This window comes from Tinamus guttatus, unplaced genomic scaffold, assembly GCF_059628265.1.
Source record: "Tinamus guttatus ecotype Peru unplaced genomic scaffold, ASM5962826v1 Tinamus_guttatus_pri_ptg000169l, whole genome shotgun sequence".
In the NCBI taxonomy this organism is placed as follows: Eukaryota; Metazoa; Chordata; class Aves; order Tinamiformes; family Tinamidae; genus Tinamus; species Tinamus guttatus.
In genome coordinates this window covers 48,850-66,445 of record NW_028288703.1, presented here as the reverse complement: position 1 = coordinate 66,445, position 17,596 = coordinate 48,850, and the positions used below count along the sequence as shown (strand labels likewise).

General features: G+C 44.1%; 1 protein-coding gene across 1 annotated transcript in view; it reads right to left on the bottom strand.

Annotated features, from left to right (window-relative positions):
- Positions 1-17,596, bottom strand: part of FGD3 (FYVE, RhoGEF and PH domain containing 3) — an 86,109-nt gene that overhangs the window by 24,095 nt on the left and 44,418 nt on the right. The window contains exons 2-7 of the mRNA XM_088522872.1: positions 17,207-17,377; positions 12,911-13,079; positions 11,277-11,874; positions 3,713-3,802; positions 3,194-3,330; positions 2,571-2,727 (exon numbers count right to left, since the gene is read on the bottom strand). Coding sequence (XP_088378998.1) covers positions 2,571-2,727; positions 3,194-3,330; positions 3,713-3,802; positions 11,277-11,874; positions 12,911-13,079; positions 17,207-17,377 — 1,322 coding nt within the window. The remainder of the gene's footprint in view (positions 1-2,570; positions 2,728-3,193; positions 3,331-3,712; positions 3,803-11,276; positions 11,875-12,910; positions 13,080-17,206; positions 17,378-17,596) is intronic.

Genomic DNA, 17,596 nt, shown 5'->3' with positions numbered 1-17,596 from the left:
GACATTTTTGGTAGACATACAGCAGGTTTTGTGTGTTTCTCCACATAATCAGCAAAATTCTTTCCCCACATGGCCCTACACAGCATCTACATGTAACCATGAACTACATTTCTGTTTATAGCAAGGGCAGCAAATTTACTATCTCCAAGTTTTACAGTGCAGCTCTTCCCAGAAAACATGACTACGGTGGAAGGAACTGGAGATTCCAAGAAGGATGAGGACACACAGCAGCGCACTATCGTGCATTTCCTCCTGGTTTCTATTACCAAATCCACTAACGATAATATTGTCTGTTATTTTTTTATTCCTGCAATATGATGAACCTTAAAACTGAACAGCAATAGAGGAGAAGAGAAGGAAGCCCTTCCAGGATTCATGTCAGTAGTACTAAGGTTTCAAGTATATCCTCTACTCAAAGTCAGCAATGACAAAATAAGTTGTCCCAAAAGGAAAATTTTCACGCTATGCGGTTTACCAAAGTTTAGAGACTTTACACCACAAATGACTTTCCTATAGGAGACAGAAACATTTGTTTTGTGGCCTATTAAATCATGTGAGAATCTGAAATACAGAAATAAACACTAAAAAGAAAAAAAAAAAAGGGAAGAGGAAGGCGGGACTTTAAAAGTGCTGGCACAAGTAGAAAACCAAAAAAAGAAACACTTGTAATAAACTCACCGTCTATAAAGATTCAGCCCCAGTAAGGTGGATGCAAACTAAATAGAGGACATGCTTTAATATTGAAAGCATTTGACCTTTATCTTCAAGGTCAGCTAAAGCAAATTTGAAAAATCACCATTATTCATGTAAGTGATGTTTGCTTTTTCTTTTTGATTTTCTTGAATTTAGTATAGCTAAGAATTGCTGATGTCTTGGCCTGGACAGTTATCCCTTAGCAGCTGGGTGGAAAGTCACAATTAAAATCCAAATGCAACTTTAAATTTATTTGATAATAAAAATAATACAGACAAAACCACGGAATGAGGTTTAGTTCATTCTCCCGCACACTTCTGCGATACACTACGAGCTTTGTTTTTGAAGCCGAGAGGTTCCCCGAGTCGTCTCTCTGCCTTGTGCAGCTATGGTCAATAACACAAGCAGAAGGCGCTGCGATATTGCTGCTGAAATAGCCCACGCTGGAAGAACTGCCCTATATTTACATGGTTATCAGTGGGCCTCAGAGCTGCCTCTGCCAGACGTGCTGCCTGCTAGTACTGCAGGGTGAAGTTTTGCTTGTGCAAGAGCAGAAACACCCTGAACTCGGGCAGCTGCCGGTGCCTGCGGGTGCCGCGGGGCGAGCGGGGCTGGGCTCTGGCTCTGGCTCTGCAGAGCCCCCCGCAGCCACACGCCCGGCCGGGCTTACGCAGTGAGGGGCTAAAGAAAGGTCACGTGCAGCAGAGCTCGGGTAGGAAAGGAGCTTTCCCGGCTGCAGCTCTCCTCTGCGCTCCTCCAAGACGGAGCTCCTGCGGGAGCCGCCGCGCCGGAAAGCGCTGACCCTCCGCAGGGCCTCTCCTCTCCTCCCCTGTGCTGGGGATTGCTCCATTCCCGACAGCTGGCTGAGCCCCACAGTGCTCCCATTTCAGTCACAGCTGGGCTCCATCCTCGGCTTAACCCTCTCCCTGCCGGCCCTCGCTTCCCAAGGGCAACGTGCGCTCCCAGCACCTGCAGCAGGATGTTGGGAGCCGCTGGAGCTCCAGCCCACGGAGAGCAGCGGGATGCGCACACAGGCTCCGGCATAAGCAGCACTCTCTCCCCTGCTCCCTCAACACCTTTCCTATACCAAGGGCAAAAATCCAAGCTAAGGGTCCTCATCCAGAGCTGGGATCCTCTGGAGCTCGGTGCTACCGCACCTGCCTCAGGAAAGGAGCGGACCAAAGAGCAACCTCCACCCGATGCAATGCCCAGGTCCTAGCACATCAGCTGAGATGAACATATATGGATTAAAAAAAAAAAAAGGACACTTAAAATTAGTAATAAGGAAGAGAAATTAAAAGCTTTATAACAGGGCACGTTTAGTGTCAGAGCAAGAGTGCAGGGACAGGATATCCTGCATAGCGGGGGACCAGCAAGGCAGAGTGAGGAAGATGATGGGTGACAGTCAGCAGTGCCATGGCAGGACTGTGTCACACGCCTGGTTTTTCTTCCCTGTGCTGTATAAATATCAACAGAAAATAATGCAAAGTGGAGCTATCTCTTACTCTCCTCCAGGAAAGACCTCATTCTGATTTGTTCTCATACCAAGATGGCAAAGAGGAAGTGCATCAAGAATTTCTGGATAAACAAAATCCAGTCAAAATTAGGGTAAACTGTATTGTTACGACTAATTTCCTCTCATTTTGTAACTTTCAAGTCTTAAGTACCACCTATATATAGAAGATGGTAGAAAAAGCCACCTACATGAGAATCTGTGTCGAAAAGCAAAAGAGAAGAAAGGACTCCATTAAATTTGGCATTTTAGTACCACAGCAAAACTGTCTTACAGTTAAACACTATAAACTGCATTGGAAGCAAAATAAAACAAATAAATAAATGAAGATTTCAGATCCACATTAAGCCAATTAACAACATACCTGTATATTCTGAACAACGTCTTTGAAGGGCGAAGACCTCTGCATACATGTGTTCACCATGTCCATTGCCCTGTCAAAGTTCTTTACGTATTCTCCATACATCTTCAGAAAAGGAGCCAGCTTTTGTAGGATATCTCCTAGCCGGGGGTTCGTGTTCCTATTGGAGAGAGACAGGTAAATAGAGAACTAGGGAAATTCAGTGAAGAAAATTAAAACAGAGTCTCCCATGAAGTCTCCTCTAGGATACACAAAATCTAAACTATGCTATGATGGTGCCTTTTCCTTCATTGAGAAGTAATTGTATTTTTAATATTTCACAGAACTATCTATGAGGTCCAAAATCAGCAGTTTCCTTCTTTCATAGTACTGCACACCTAGGAGAGCAGAAATAGAAGAACATTTTTTGCAACATTTCGGACTGAGAAAGAATTCTTGCAGTGTACACAGAAAATGAATATTCATTTTGAGCCTTGCATTCAGGAATGTTTAAGAAACTCCATACTAATGTATAAAATAAAAAGAGAACTGTATCACAAGTAACAGCTTTGTTGCAAGGTTGGACTTTCTGACTGCTAGTTTCTTAAAATCAGATTTTAAAAATACTTGTAATGCAAATTACCCACCATTCCTGTGTAATCCTTGTTTTGAGCTCAGGAAGAAGAAATTGTCCATGGAAACAATAGATGGAAGAAATATTTGAAAAGATGCCTGTTATCACTTCAGATGAAATACCTGCTTCTGACAGCTTAGTGCAAAAAACCTGCACGAGAAAACAAGGCAGTAACTTAACATATATATTAAGGAAAAAAAAACACACTGGCTTTAGATGTCAATATTTTAAAGCTGACTGCATAAGAACAAGGCTACTTGACTGAAATTACTGAAGAAATGAGACATCCTGTATTTGTAAGTGTAAACTGCATAGATCAATCAGGCCATGACAAGTACCTACTCATATTTACATGTAACAAAACAAACCATTTCATTATTTCATTTCCCTGTGTGAGAAAAAACATGCTATACTGAAAAAAGTAAAAGAGACTCCATGGACTTCTAACCTGGAAACTCAGAGTGAAGGGGATGGCAGAAGACACCACCATCGCTCACAGGAAGTGATCATAGGTCATTCAAAATTGAGTTACCTGATCCAATAGATGGAGTCTTTTAACATATGCTTCCTCTGTATGGAGCAGTTCATTTGCAATGTTGAACAGCTTCTGGGGCTCTGAATACTGGGGTTAAAAAAAAAGAGTCAGAATTACACAATTCATGTGTACCTGCAAACCTGACTTTCGTCAACATTCCCTTTTCTGTTTTCTCAGTGGCCAGATTCCCTGCCAACACAGAAGCCTGAAATGAACAGCACTAATGCACACTCAAATCTGATCCATATTCCTTTTCAAAGGATCCGGCAAGCTGCTTTGGGAAAGACCGTTCACTAATGCAGTCAATGGCTGGCCAGGATGTCATTGTAATTCTTTAATGAAGAACCGGAAACATCCTCCAAAACTGGAAGCACACCTAGCCTACCTATACGGTTACTGAGGCACTGGGCAGCAAATCAGCTCTTATCCGTTTTTAATTTGAGTCTTGTGCCTACAAAACCAACAGAGACCAGAAAAGATCCCTTTGGTCATGTGCTGAATCCATGGCCAGAATGGAGTTGCTGCCAGTGGTAAATACCAAAGGACTGTGCACAGTTTTAAACTCCCACCAGTCCCCTGGAAAATTTCAGCACCAGCGACAAGTTTTGTATTCATTAAAACAAATAAATAAATACACGATTAATACAAAAACTTGAAGGCAGTTATAGAGTCTCAACTTCACTTATTTTTTAGCCAAAAACTATATAGATTTTCAGCTCTAACTACTTAAAAATACTTAGTAATGTAGTAATAATTAGTATGATACAGATTTCAGCTTTTGACAAACTCTCTACATCTTTGTAAAGCTCTAGACTTTAAACTCCATGCTTACAATCAAACCAAAATTAGGTTCCAGAACCGAGGGCTGGCTGGTTGTTTTTTTTAGGAACAGAAACATCTGAAAAAGGCATCAAGGATGATCAAACATATGGAAATTTTACTGGGCTGGGTCTGGAAAAAAGACAATTGAGAGGAAGATAAGAGAACTGTAAATGCTTAATGGAGCAGAGTATCAACTGGCTGCAGTTATTCACCCTCTTCTCTGTGGAAAAACTAAAGAGCATGAACTAAAATGAACACAACTCGGCTTCAAGACCAGGAGACACCTCCCTCCACAACCTGGTACTGAGCTGTGGAGCCCTCAAATGCGTGACCCAGTAGACGGTGAAAAGTTGCCAAGGGTTCAAAAAAACCCCAAAACTACCGGAAAAAATCATGGGGAAAAAAATGGTGCCTGGCATTTCTGCAGACACTCACAGAGGCAGCAGCCCAGCAGGACAGGCAGGGAAGCCCAGGGGCCCGTCACACACATGGGAAGGACTCCGAGATGCTCATTGCTAGATTGCAAATTAACTGTAACCACCACGGTGGAAAACCTGGACAGTTCAATGAAGAACAACAAAAAAAACACACATATATATATATATATACACACACACACACAAACCCAGGCTCTTCCTGGATTTGAAAAGGCACTCGTCATCTTTCCTTTAGAGCAATTCCTCTCTTTTTCTGCATGAACTTGGATGCAGACCACCATTCCATGAAGAGACTTGACACGTACTCTACATACCCCTGTTATTGAAATTATTTCAAGAAAACTCATTTTTCTTTTAAATTATTTTAACATCCTGCTCCATTTTTCCATATGATAAATATGGAGGGAAAAACAAAATCCCAGCCCAAGCTGGGACTTGCTCTGGACTTGCTATGGGGAAAACAAAACATATTATAGCATATAATGAAACGTCCCTCAATCCCAGGAACTACAAGTATCTCTCACTGAGAAAAAAAATTATTTGCCAACTTTTCTGAGCACAGAAAGGAGAGTCTGAACAAAAAGCCCTGATGTAATCACACTGGCATGCTGGCCACGACCAACATCCCTTGATTTGTTTGAATTAGGAATTTGAAAAATAATTATTTTCAACCAAATACATTTCTCCTGAAAACTAAACCTTTACATAGCACAGGCACTTTTAACCTCCTGGCCCTCACCACCTGCAGCTCAGTTTATATTTCCCCCAAACTTGCTGACATCTATTTAGACAGCAAGCAAAGGCTCAACGGAATTTTAGCTCGAGTCCAGCATAACATTTTAAAGACCATCTACATTTTGAGCTGCTGTTTTTCACTGGTGACAGAGCTAGACACGTTTGTGAGCTTATCTGCCACACGTCCACCTTTCCACAGACCCAAGATCGCAGAAATAGTATTTAATAAAACCCATTAAACATTATGGCTGGTCCAGCTCTTCTGGTCTTCTGCATTTTGCACCCTGAAAGGGGAGATTTGAAGCCCACTCCAACCTGGGTTATACATCCTACGTAGCAGCCTTACCTGGGGCTCTGCTCGCGCTGGCACACGTAACGGTGTCACCTGAAGCACAGGGGCCTCGCGCAGCCCCGCAGCCCCAGCGGGAGCCAAACCCACACCTGACTTATCAGCTCCACCTGGGTAAATATCCGAGGCAAACCCCACACTGAGGATTGCTCAAGACACATACGCTAGTTTTGAGGCCTCTATCCCAGCAGATAACTTTCTTTAACATTAAAGACAAAACACAGCACTAAGCCTGACATTTAACTGCAAGCTCCCCAGGAACCCAAGCACGGCTCCTGGGCACCAGCAAAACACCAGTGACGCTGCAGAGACACCACACGTGTCCCTTGCGAGTCACGCTCGTACAGCTGAGGTGTCAAATAGTCACTCCTCACATCGTGGGGCTTTTAGTTGCTGTGTTCCTTGTCAACACACTCAACTTTGGTACAAACCGCTGTTTTGCCAAAGCCTCTTTCTGAACGAGTGCTCGGCACAACTGCAGCGTATCGCAGCTATCCCTGTGGGGAGGGCACCACTGTAAAACACTTCATGGTCTTTCTAAAACCCTTTAGCCAGATAAGCAAGAAGAGAAAGGAAGCGCTGGGTGTTTCTTTGGTGGCACAGGAAGCTTTCGGCAGCATTTGGCATCACCGTGACACGATGCTCATCTGCCACTTTGCCCGAGCACCAGCATTTTAGACCTACCGAGCACGTGGCAGTACCTGTCCACAAAACAAAACAAAGCACAACACAACACTAACAGTTCCTTCCCCCCGAAAATAGAGGAAATAGCAGGCAGACACCCGCAGAGCCAAGGAACCGCAGGGCTCGGCGGGCTGCAGTGGCAGAAGCCTCTGCGCCTGCACCGGCACCGCGGCCACCAGCCCCGGGGAAGCCTGGGCCACCCGGGGCCGCCAGGCCGGGGGACAGTCCCCATGCCGGGGACGCGGCTCACACCATTGCAGAGACCAACCTAGTGATTGTGCAAAGCAAGCTCAAAGTAAAAAGGCAAAGTGGGAAACTGGGAGCAGAAGTGAGGCAACGCACCGCAGCGACGGCTTTTCTGGTAAGCGGCGTTGCGCAAGCACGGTCAGCATCCCGGCTGCAAGGGGCTCGCATGGAATCGCCTGAGGAAACGGCTAGGATATCTTAAAAATCATACACAGTCACGCTCTAAAAACGCAATGAGCTACCACCAGTCCCCACCACAAAGAGCACAGAAGGCCCCAGAAAAAATACAGGAAAACTTCCTATACAAAAATACTGAAAACAATATGAGAAAGTTATCCTAAGCTGAAGCTCTTCTCTGCATCTCAGTGTTTCCTTTTCCTTAGGTTAGTCAAAAGAAAACTGATGATGGGATAGCATTTTTCTAATTCAGCGTTATAATAAACACAGACCCAGGCAATTCTGCATCCTAGGTAGCTTGCACGGCCTTTAAATATTACTGAATTAGGGAGGAAAATAAACAAAAACAAAACAAAAGCTTCATAACCCGCTGCAGATGGTTTACCCACTGACAGAACAAATCCAGATGCTTCCACGGAATGTGAAAAGACTGATTACTTTGCAGTGCTCCCTAGTGTTAAATCAGGAAGTAGAAGTAATAATTTCACTTCCTCTTCAAAACAAACTATTTTTACTTTTTTTTTTTTTTTTTTTTTTTTAAATAATACACGCAGTCTTGCCCACAGGTCAGACTTGCAGGACGACAGTCACACTTTCCAACACAAGCTGCGCAGTGAAATTAGAAGCGAAACTCCGGTGAAGCCCAGCAGGATGGGAACACAGCAGGGCCTGCACAGGGCCACGTGGGACATCATTATTGCTCTTATTTTACAGAGCAGGTTCTCAGGAAGTGGGGCTGGTGGAAAAAGGCCCTTTTCCTTTTCTTGTGATTTTTAGCAAGCGTGCATTTTTCCCAAAGAAAAATATTTAAATAAAAAGATGGGAAGAGGTGGCGGCCACATCAGCAGCCGTATCCTGGTGCTGGCAGGCACCATGGAGCACCGCCACGGGCAGCAGCCCCAGCCCACGTTGATGCCCTCTTCTCCTTGGCAGCCGCTGAGGCCAATGTGTTCCTGCAGCTACAGACCTTTCCTGGGACACTATCACAACTAATGAGGCCCCCTTGTTCATTTTCCTTTTCACACTAGATAGCCATAAACGCAGCCCGCGATTTCCAAGCGTGTTCCAGGACCCGTGCACCCACAGCGGCAGCCGCCGGCGCGCGCCGCAGCGCCCGCAGGAAGCCCCGCGGCGCGGCCGGCCCAGCAGGCTGAACGGAGCCGCGCGAGCAGCCGCGGCGTCACTGCACCAGCCGCGGGACGTGCGAAGGCTCAGGGGGAGGACGGGGAGAGGCAAAGCTGAAAATAGGAGCGAGAAAAACAAATCTGAATTTTTCCTACCCATGTTTATTCATGAGTTTCCCTGAACTCGATATCCCAGGAGTTGCTGGGCCGTCATTAGGTCACGCTGCAGCTGCGCGGCTCGTGCGCTCTGCTCCAAGCGTGCCAAAGCCTCCCGGCAACGCGAGTCCCGCCGCAGCACCGCTGCTCCCTGCCCAGCCCGGGGCTCGGCGCAGGCAGGGGAAGCGGGGACAGGAGCCGGGGCCCCGCGCCAGCCCGAGGGGAGGAAGGGTCTGTCCCTCCTGCCTGCAGCTGGGCTGCAGCTACGGGGGGACCTGGTGGAGCCTGGGCAGCCCCAGCGCTGCCTTCTTGGAGGTGGAAGGAATGACCTGCAGCTGCAGAAGCTGGGGCGCCCACACCAATGTCAAACTGCCCCACGCTCACCCGTACGGATGAAGAGGCCCCATGGGAAGGGGAACAGCCTCAAGGCTTCTCACAGGAAGACAAGAAATTTCTTCCTCTAGAGTTCTCTCTTTTGTAGATTCCCCAAGCTACACAAGAGCATCATCGCTGTAACTCAGTCCTTTAGCAACATTATTTCATATTATATAAATATTTAACCTAAAGAACAAGACTAACACAGAGCTATCCGAGCTCTAACATCTTAGAAACATTGGTATTTGGCAGTAAAGAGCATCTTCATCGTAAGGTAGAGGCAGTCGCCCAGGAAAGGCAGTTGATTTGATACTGCGCTCCTAACCCTAACAGCAAATTTAAACACCAGACTCAAGACTGTACAAGTTTTCTTGCTGCCATGTTACACCCAGTAAATATATAACTCTAATTGATGCACATCCCTGCCCGAGTAATGATGGCCCCCCTCAGCAGAGCCAAAGCTCTTCCAGAGATTGTGAAATCTGCATGGAGTTTCTAGAGTTTTTAGGTTCTCTAAGACTAAAAACAATAGATACAAAAACATAAATTACTGTATTTATGATCAAAATTGTCAAGGCATGTATGTCAGAACAGGCTTTCAAGTGTTGCTTTGATGGCAGCTATTCCTCTGATGGTGATGGTGTCCGTGACACCAAAATCAGCGCTCCTGTCCTTCCCGCTGACTAACCTCCTACTGACAGGTCTCAGAGAATGTGACCAACTCTTGGCACTTGCAATTATAGAGACATAATAAACATGCTCTGTGCCCATTCTACCAAGTTTCAGGTGGCAACTACACCTGCTTCTTGTACATTGAGACAGTAAATAAAATTTCCTGGATAGGAGGGAGCTGAGTATGCTTTCACCTAAAGCTAGTATTATAATTATGTAATTCCATGCTTTTGAAGAGAGTTGCTCCTTATTTAGAGATCAGTACTACAAGAATTCTTAAATCTTGTACTCTTTTGCTGAGGAATAGGGTTGTAAAAATTGTCAGGTGCTTCCATTTGAACGAGGATGGTATTCCCTGAAAATGCAAAAGGAGCAGTACAGCAAAGGAGCACTGGGTGGGAAACACTGGTCCTGGGCAGTGATATTACCAATACAACCACGTGAGTTGAAAGAATCCAATCATGCAAGACTGAGCTTGGCAAAAACTTAAATTAAAAGCATAAAGTTAAGCTGAGTCTGTTTTTTTTTTTTTTTTTTTCCCATAACTTTCTGCAGATACGTTTGTCTCGTCACATGGTGGCTTCCCTTCTTTGAAAAAAGGGTCACCACAAACTGTCCTCAGAAACTAGACTCATGATGATGAGTATAAATAAAGCCCTGAATGGCAGGACTTTATGCACAGCATACACTTGCATACAGATTTCAATACTCCTTAATAATCATTGACTGATTCAATCTAGAAGCTACCGGATGAGTTTTAACTGCCATCTTTTCCAAAGGAACAAATTCTTAATATTCACTAAATCAAGATATACTCGGTGACCGAGCAGAACGACACAATTCACACAAACTGATGTGTGAACACTGCGGCTCACTATTCACAGGTTGCTAATACTCACTGTATTCTAACTAAAATATCCAATACAAAATTTAATTTCATGATCCCCAAGTAGAATCAAAAAACAAATAGAAAATGCACAAAATAAACAGAACAGCAACATTTTGCATCTGCCATTTTTTCTTTCTGGAGAATCTTACAACTCACTCTATTACCAGTATTTCTAAAAATAACCATCTTGATAAACAGATAATCAAACAAATCTGTCGTTAATGTTATACAGCTGCAGCACGACTTGCAACAACCTGGATTACATTACTCTGTATTCAAGGAAAATCTCTTCTAGCTACAGTTTCTTAAACAGTAATTGGATACAATTTACAGAACAGCTACACTCAGAAGAATTTCCCTGCATATAAAAAAGTCAAACCAAAAGAAGTACTTTGTCCTTATTAAAAATGACAACAACATTAAAAAAAAAAAAAAAAAAAAAAAAGGGCAAAAAACGACCTGCTTGAAGAGACATCCCATACCTGTGACCCTCCACAAGGTAAAGCCCTGACCCTGCAGGATGCCCTAACCGATTAACACTTCATACACCACTGAGACCCACTGAAAGCAAAAGGAAGCGGAACCTAAACAAACTCAAACACGAGGCGTGAGATTTTACCTGCAAAAATCCTTAATCAAATTTCAGCAACTTACCTCTGGATGGGATTCATTCTCTTATAGGAAGCTTTTTAAATCAAGAGTGGAAACTTTCTAAAAGACACGATCTAGATCAGGGACAAGGTATGATCTGCATCAGGCAGGAAATTAATGCCTGCAATGATCGTTTGACAAAAAATAAAATGAAATGAAAACATGTCCAACACACGAAAAGTGATGCAAGGCATGCAAGGCATCTCTGGCCAGGAGCTGTCTCCAGAACAAGGAACTGCCTTACCTTGTTTACATCCAAATACTCTAACTTTGGCACTTCCGCTGTCTCTTGTTCCTCGCTACTTCCTTCATCAATGTCACTGTCCTCCTCCTGCGTGGAGTCTCGCTTCTGCTCCGCGGAGGGAGCCTTGGCACCCTTCTTGTCCGCGTCCATGTCCCCGGGATTCCCGGCCGCGCCAGGTTTCCTTTGTTCCACGCCGTCTTCGTTGGGGAAAGTTTCCCCTGCCACGCTGCAAGAAGGGCTGTCAATGCCACTGTCCCTGTTGGGGATTTTACCGTTACCGCTCAGCTCCGCGGTGGAGTCTTTATTGCCGAGCTCTCTCGAGGGCTCTTTGCTCACGTTCACAGCAGTGCAGTCTTCGTGGCTTTTGCTATCACCGATGCTTAGCTCTTTAATTTTCATTATGTCTGTGCTGGGTAGGTCCGCGCCGCCCAGCACGTCTCCCTCGTTGTCATCTGCCTCGCTCTTCTCCACGGCCGAGCTGCCGCTGGGAGCTGCCGCGTCGCAGTCGCACGAGCTCGACTGCTTCGAGGAGTCCAGGCCAGGTTCCATCTTCAGAGCTAGATTTAGCTGGTTTCTTTGAAGTATATGTACAGGTTGCCTATAGGTGGAGAGAGAGCACCCCGGTCATTCGCGCTTACAGTCAGAGATGTCAGGAGTGCCTCAAGAGACAAGGCCTGATTTTCATTTGGTTCATGTTACACTTCTCAACCTCCTGACAATCCAAGGAAATGGGGATGTGCACATCAACGCAACAACATTCACCCAACAATTTCAGATAAAAACACACCACTTGGACACAAAAGTTTGCCTGCGATGCCTGGAAGAATAGTTCATTTCAGTGGTTTGGAGACAGGAGAATCATCTTTTAAAGGAAGAATTTGGTTATGAGGTTGTTTAAACAGGAACTGACTTTCTTCAATGTAACACAGTAGTCTTTGCAAGAGAAAGGACATTTCTGAAGCACAAGAACACACTCCTTTTCCAGCTCTTACCAGGTTCCCCCTAGGTGACAACATGCCCTCAGACACAGCACAGTGTGTCTCTCTCTGTCTTGGTGACAAGAATCACTTTGCACAGCTTGGTCAGAGAGAATCTTTATGTTAATATTGTTTGTTAAAAGAGCTAGGATTACAGCATTAAACCTACATCAAACCTAGTTTGATGTCCTGTATATATACACACATTTTCAAAGGAAATCTCATAAGATAATTCATTCCATGATATATTGCAATTTAACCATTCCCTACCTCTAATCAGCAGGTTAACATTAAGTCTGACATTTATCGAATCTTAGACAGAAAACTCAGTTATTTTAAATCTCTATTATCAAGTTCCTATAACTTTACAACAATTCTGATCTCAGCTCTACTTATGAAATCAGATCTGGACTGCTTCTTTCTAGTAGAACATTTGCTAAATTCGGCTGCTAAAGAGCAGCTCTGATGCAAACTAACAGTCATTGAAAAACATTCTTTTACAACAAATCCCTTATGCAGTCAGTCAAGCTTTGTATTTTCGGTAAAAAGACATCCTGAGAGAAGTCTCTGCATGACAATCAATGTTTCCTATTGTTCTATTTTAATTTTAAAATGCCCCAAAATAGAGATTAGACGAGATATCAAAGAAATATTTACCTAATACTTTCAAATTTCTCAATGAGCGTGTTGACTCCTGCTGATATGGGTATTTCCTCCTCTCCAGGCACTAAGCTCCTCGATGACTTGGGATCAGCTGGTAGAGGCCGAGAAGGTGCAGGAGGAATTCTCTCCTGCCCAGGTTTGAGATGGACAGGCTTAGGAGGTACTAATAAAACATAGAGAAGAAAGGGGGGAATAAATCTCCATCTTCCTTACATTAAACCAAGCCCAAAAAATCCATACAGTCAAGGCAGAAGGAGGATAATCCATTGTTTCAGGCTTCTTTACGAATTCCACCGGTGCTGCTGCAGTCCAAAACCATTTCTTACACAAAAGCAGGCTGCCCTATGCTAGGGAACAATGTCGGGTTGCTATTTTGCATGTCTAAAGCTCTACCATCAGATGCGCTAACGAAGCAAGCGCGCAGGACCTCACCGCTTCCTCGTTACCAAACAGGATGCGCGGCTCACGCTCCGCTCTTGCGAACGCTCCTGCCATCGCGGCCGCGCCGCCGAGTTCCCCTCCCGTGACTTTTCAAAACTAAAACGCTCCATTGAATTTAGCGCACTGAACTTAAGCTGGAAGGGGGGAAAAAAAGGAAGAAAATAAAGAAACCCAAACTACCAAAAAATAATTGCACCGTGGGTTTCTGTGCCTTATATTTACTTGGCCAGAAACCCCACAAGCAGAATGCAACAGCTTTTCTTCCTTTCATTCTCCCTCCCCCATCCCTTTTGTGGTGTAGTCTTCATAAATTTCCTTCCTCTTTCGGTACTACATATACTACAGAAATTAAATTCACAGTTTAAAACTGCAAGCATTCTGCTTGAGATTTCATGAGGAGGTATAGGTGAAAAGTTTAATACGGTATTTTGAAAAATGTAATTTAAAAAAATGTATTCAGACCTCTCATATTGTTTGCAGAGTAAACGGTTTTGGAACTACGCAAGCAGTAACCCATGGCAACAGGTTCACATGCAGTTACGGTTTCATACAGTGAAAGCAACTTCATATAAGCAGCCCTTAAACGAGGAGATAGGCAAAATGACGGCGCGCTTACTCCCCAGGCACTTGCTGCTTGGAGCAGCGCTGCCAAATCCTCGTTTCGTTTTAAATATCCAAAGAGCTAGCACGCAAATCAGGATTCTAAATGCAGGTTTTCTTAAATAACTCTTTCAAGAGCAACAATTTATTTCAAGAAACTGAGATTTTTAATGGTCCATCTGGCACATCAGCATAATGTGATTAACATTGTAATGGAGCTTTAATTAGCAACTGTTCTGAATGTGCAATTTCATGGTTACTTTCTCTAAGAGGATAACAGACATGCAGGCACCCAAAAAGCCAGCGCCTGCTGTCCCCGCTCTGCCCGAGCTCCATGTCTGCTGCAAACTCCGGATGGGCCTCGGCGCCCGCTCCTTCCCAGCGCACAGATCACATGGACGCTCCGTGTCCGGGGTCAAGGACGACGTGCCCGAGTCTGGGGTGCGGAATGTGGCGGGGCTGAAACATGGACATGGCTGATTGCATCTCAGCACCACAAAAATAAAATCTTCTAACGATTTGAGCCTTATCAGGACACTTGGACTGACTCTCAAGATTGGCCCACTGTTCAAAATTTGGAATTCCTACCTTGAAACAGAAGCGTTCACATATTAAAGACCTACTAAGCATTTAACAACTTAAGACAGGTTTTCAGCACTCCGAGGTGAATTTTACTGCCTCCCTCAAAGGGCTGACACTGACGACAAGGGGTGTCACTGCCGTCCATGCAAAACGCTGATCCCTGGGTAAGTCCTTACTGGCAGCTCGTGGGACGCTGGGCTCAGAGGAAACATGGAGATGAAGTGTTCTTTGGGTGGCTCTGAATTTGGCAATACCAGAGTAACTTGGGGAAAACGATAATTCAGCACCCAGTGAAGTCCCTGGCTGGATTAAACACTGTTTACAAAGCACAGAATCAATACTTGAGAGCTGAGACCAAAAATTCTACGTTCAGAGTTTACAAGAAAAGAGGATCCCGCCAGCAGGCAGCTCTGCCTCGCCGAGGGACACGTGGGAAGCCAGAGCAGGCTCCGCACGATAACACGGATCATGGAGGGAAGATCTCTGTCTGCTGTGAGCAAAAGCACCGCCGCATCACCGCCACCCGCCCCACCAAGCAAGGAGAGTTTGCAGGAAAAGTGTCACCCTGAACACAGACGGTTTAATAAAAACAACAGCCCGAAAGCAGCGCCTGGAACTGTATCCGCCCCAGGACTCCACACAGGGCTCCTTAATTTTCTCAACTGCATTTTCCTGGAGAGGCAAGAGGGAAACATTTTCCTTCCTTTGGCAGCTTCGCAGCCTGCACAGTAAGGGGGGCAAATCAGCTACACAATGCAAACAAGTCTTTTCCAATGTACAAAGTCTATAAAAGGTAAGATAAAAATATCTTTATCATCTCTCTTGTTTGCAAAGCATCTTAAGTGCAGTTTTTTTTACTGCCATGTGTAAGCTGTTTGCAGATACTTTTTAAAACTTAAATTGCAAAGGAGTAAAAGGAATTAATAAAATAACTGTTTACGTTTCATGACAATTAAGCATCTTTCAGGAAGATGACTGGCAAATCCAAGGCCAAGACTTGTAGCAGTGATCTGCAGTGTTGGACAATTTGGCTCAGTCTAGCATAAAATTAGAATATTAGAACCAGATTTCAGATCAGAATCTGATTTTTGCATGCTGGGGTTGTGTGACAGCCACATTCTAACTGTGACTTGGTTCCTAATAGATGACATTGAGTAACATGACCAGCCCCAACAAGTTAGGGTCTATCAAAACAGCATTAGCAGAGGTAGCTAATCAAGAGCATGTTACTTTCTGGTGCCATTTTACCTCATCAAGGAGTTAGTCTCAGAGTCTTATGCTATATACCAGCTAGCAAAGTGCACCGACTGTGTTGCTCCTAAGCCCATGACTCTAACAGCAGAGGGCTTGGATGTGCATTTCTGAGCAGCAGAAAGAAGAAAGAGGTAAAACTGTCTCAGCGATGGATACAGATTACGCTAATCCACTTGGGTAACTTTTAACTGTGTTGGAATCAAGCCAAGTAAGTTCCCTTCAGCATTTCTGATGTTGCATATGGAAATACAAATGTACACACACACAGGTATAAAAATACACACACACGCACACACTTTCATATATACATGTATATGTGTCTGTGTATATACACACACATACAAAACAGACCTTATCATAAGCAGTGAGAAGTCAGTGCTCCCCCCAACTTGAGAGGGGCTTCCCTGATCTGCACCAGCTGAATTCACTCCATTTGTTACTGAACAGGCACTTCTGCTATTCTATTTTATTAATAGTATTAACAACATTCATACAACACCCACTAAAGAAATATGGAACACTAAGACCTCAAGGATAAAGCTCTGTGAACACACAGACCTCTCTCCAGTAGAATGATTTGAGCATGAACTAAATCAGCTAAGCATTTCAGATTGCCTTCTGCTATCAGAAGAAAGAAAACTTTTTGGGGGTAGCTGTTGGGCTAAATTCAAACTCAAACCCTGCGTTCATAAAGGCTTTTGGAAATGGGGGTGCAAGAGCTCAGTTTGTACAAAACCTCCTAATGATGACCAAAATATTACAGGCTTCTTAACAGCTTTTATTTTAGGAATTCAAATATTCCTAAATATTCTGGGATTCTTCTCTCATCTAACCCGGGTAGAACGTGGTTCTTCCCGACTTCTGTGCTGCCATATTCGGGGACTGTTACCCATTTCACGGTGCTTCTTGCTGCTGTGTGGAACTACAACAGTCCAGTTGCTACCCTAGGATGTGACTGGTTTAGCTCATATTTCTCTTTTTTTAAAATATATTCATTCCACTTAGGCATTTCCTGTTGCTATGCACAGTTCTTTCAATAAATGGAAAACAGATCCCCGTTTAAACAATAAGCTATTCTTACCTATATTCTTTAAAATATTAATAAAGGTTGAAAACAATATTGCTAACTTAAACATAGACTTCACAGCTGCATGAAGCATAGTAACATGCAGGAAATATAATATGACAAGTAATCTGCTATTTCTGAATCAATTTCTTCTCACAGCCTTCCCTAAGAGGTTACCTAGCATTGGCAAAAAATGAAGATAACAATACTCTGCTAGCTAAAATTGAACCTTAGTATACAAAATAACCCTACTTTATCACAGCTTAAAATTAAAAGAACTCATTTAAAAGTATTTCACGTCGTGCCCGATGGAAGTTTCCCGCTGCTGAGAAGACAAAGCCACTTGCCTTGGGGTTTCTGCAGAGGATGCATCTTGGCCAGCGGAGCTTTGGTTTTGGGCTTCCTTCCAGTTTGATGGATACATTGCGCAGGGCTGATGTGCTGCAGGTCGCCGCATGCTTCCAACGCTGGGTTCGACTCAATGTGACATTTGATTTGAAAGGGAGAACAAGGGCAACCTGAGGAGGAAGGGAAAGAAAAAGTTAATATTTGCTTCCTTTTCTTAATCCTGAAAGGTCTGTGCTTCCGAAAGGCAAGCAGGAGAGGGGAAGCAGGGAGCCAGTGATTCACTTGCAAGTTACTACAGCCAATAAATTTAGTCTCTGCAAACATGCCAAACTAGTTGATTAATAAGACAGCAGAAATTCTGGTATTCATAGCTTCTATTAATCATGACT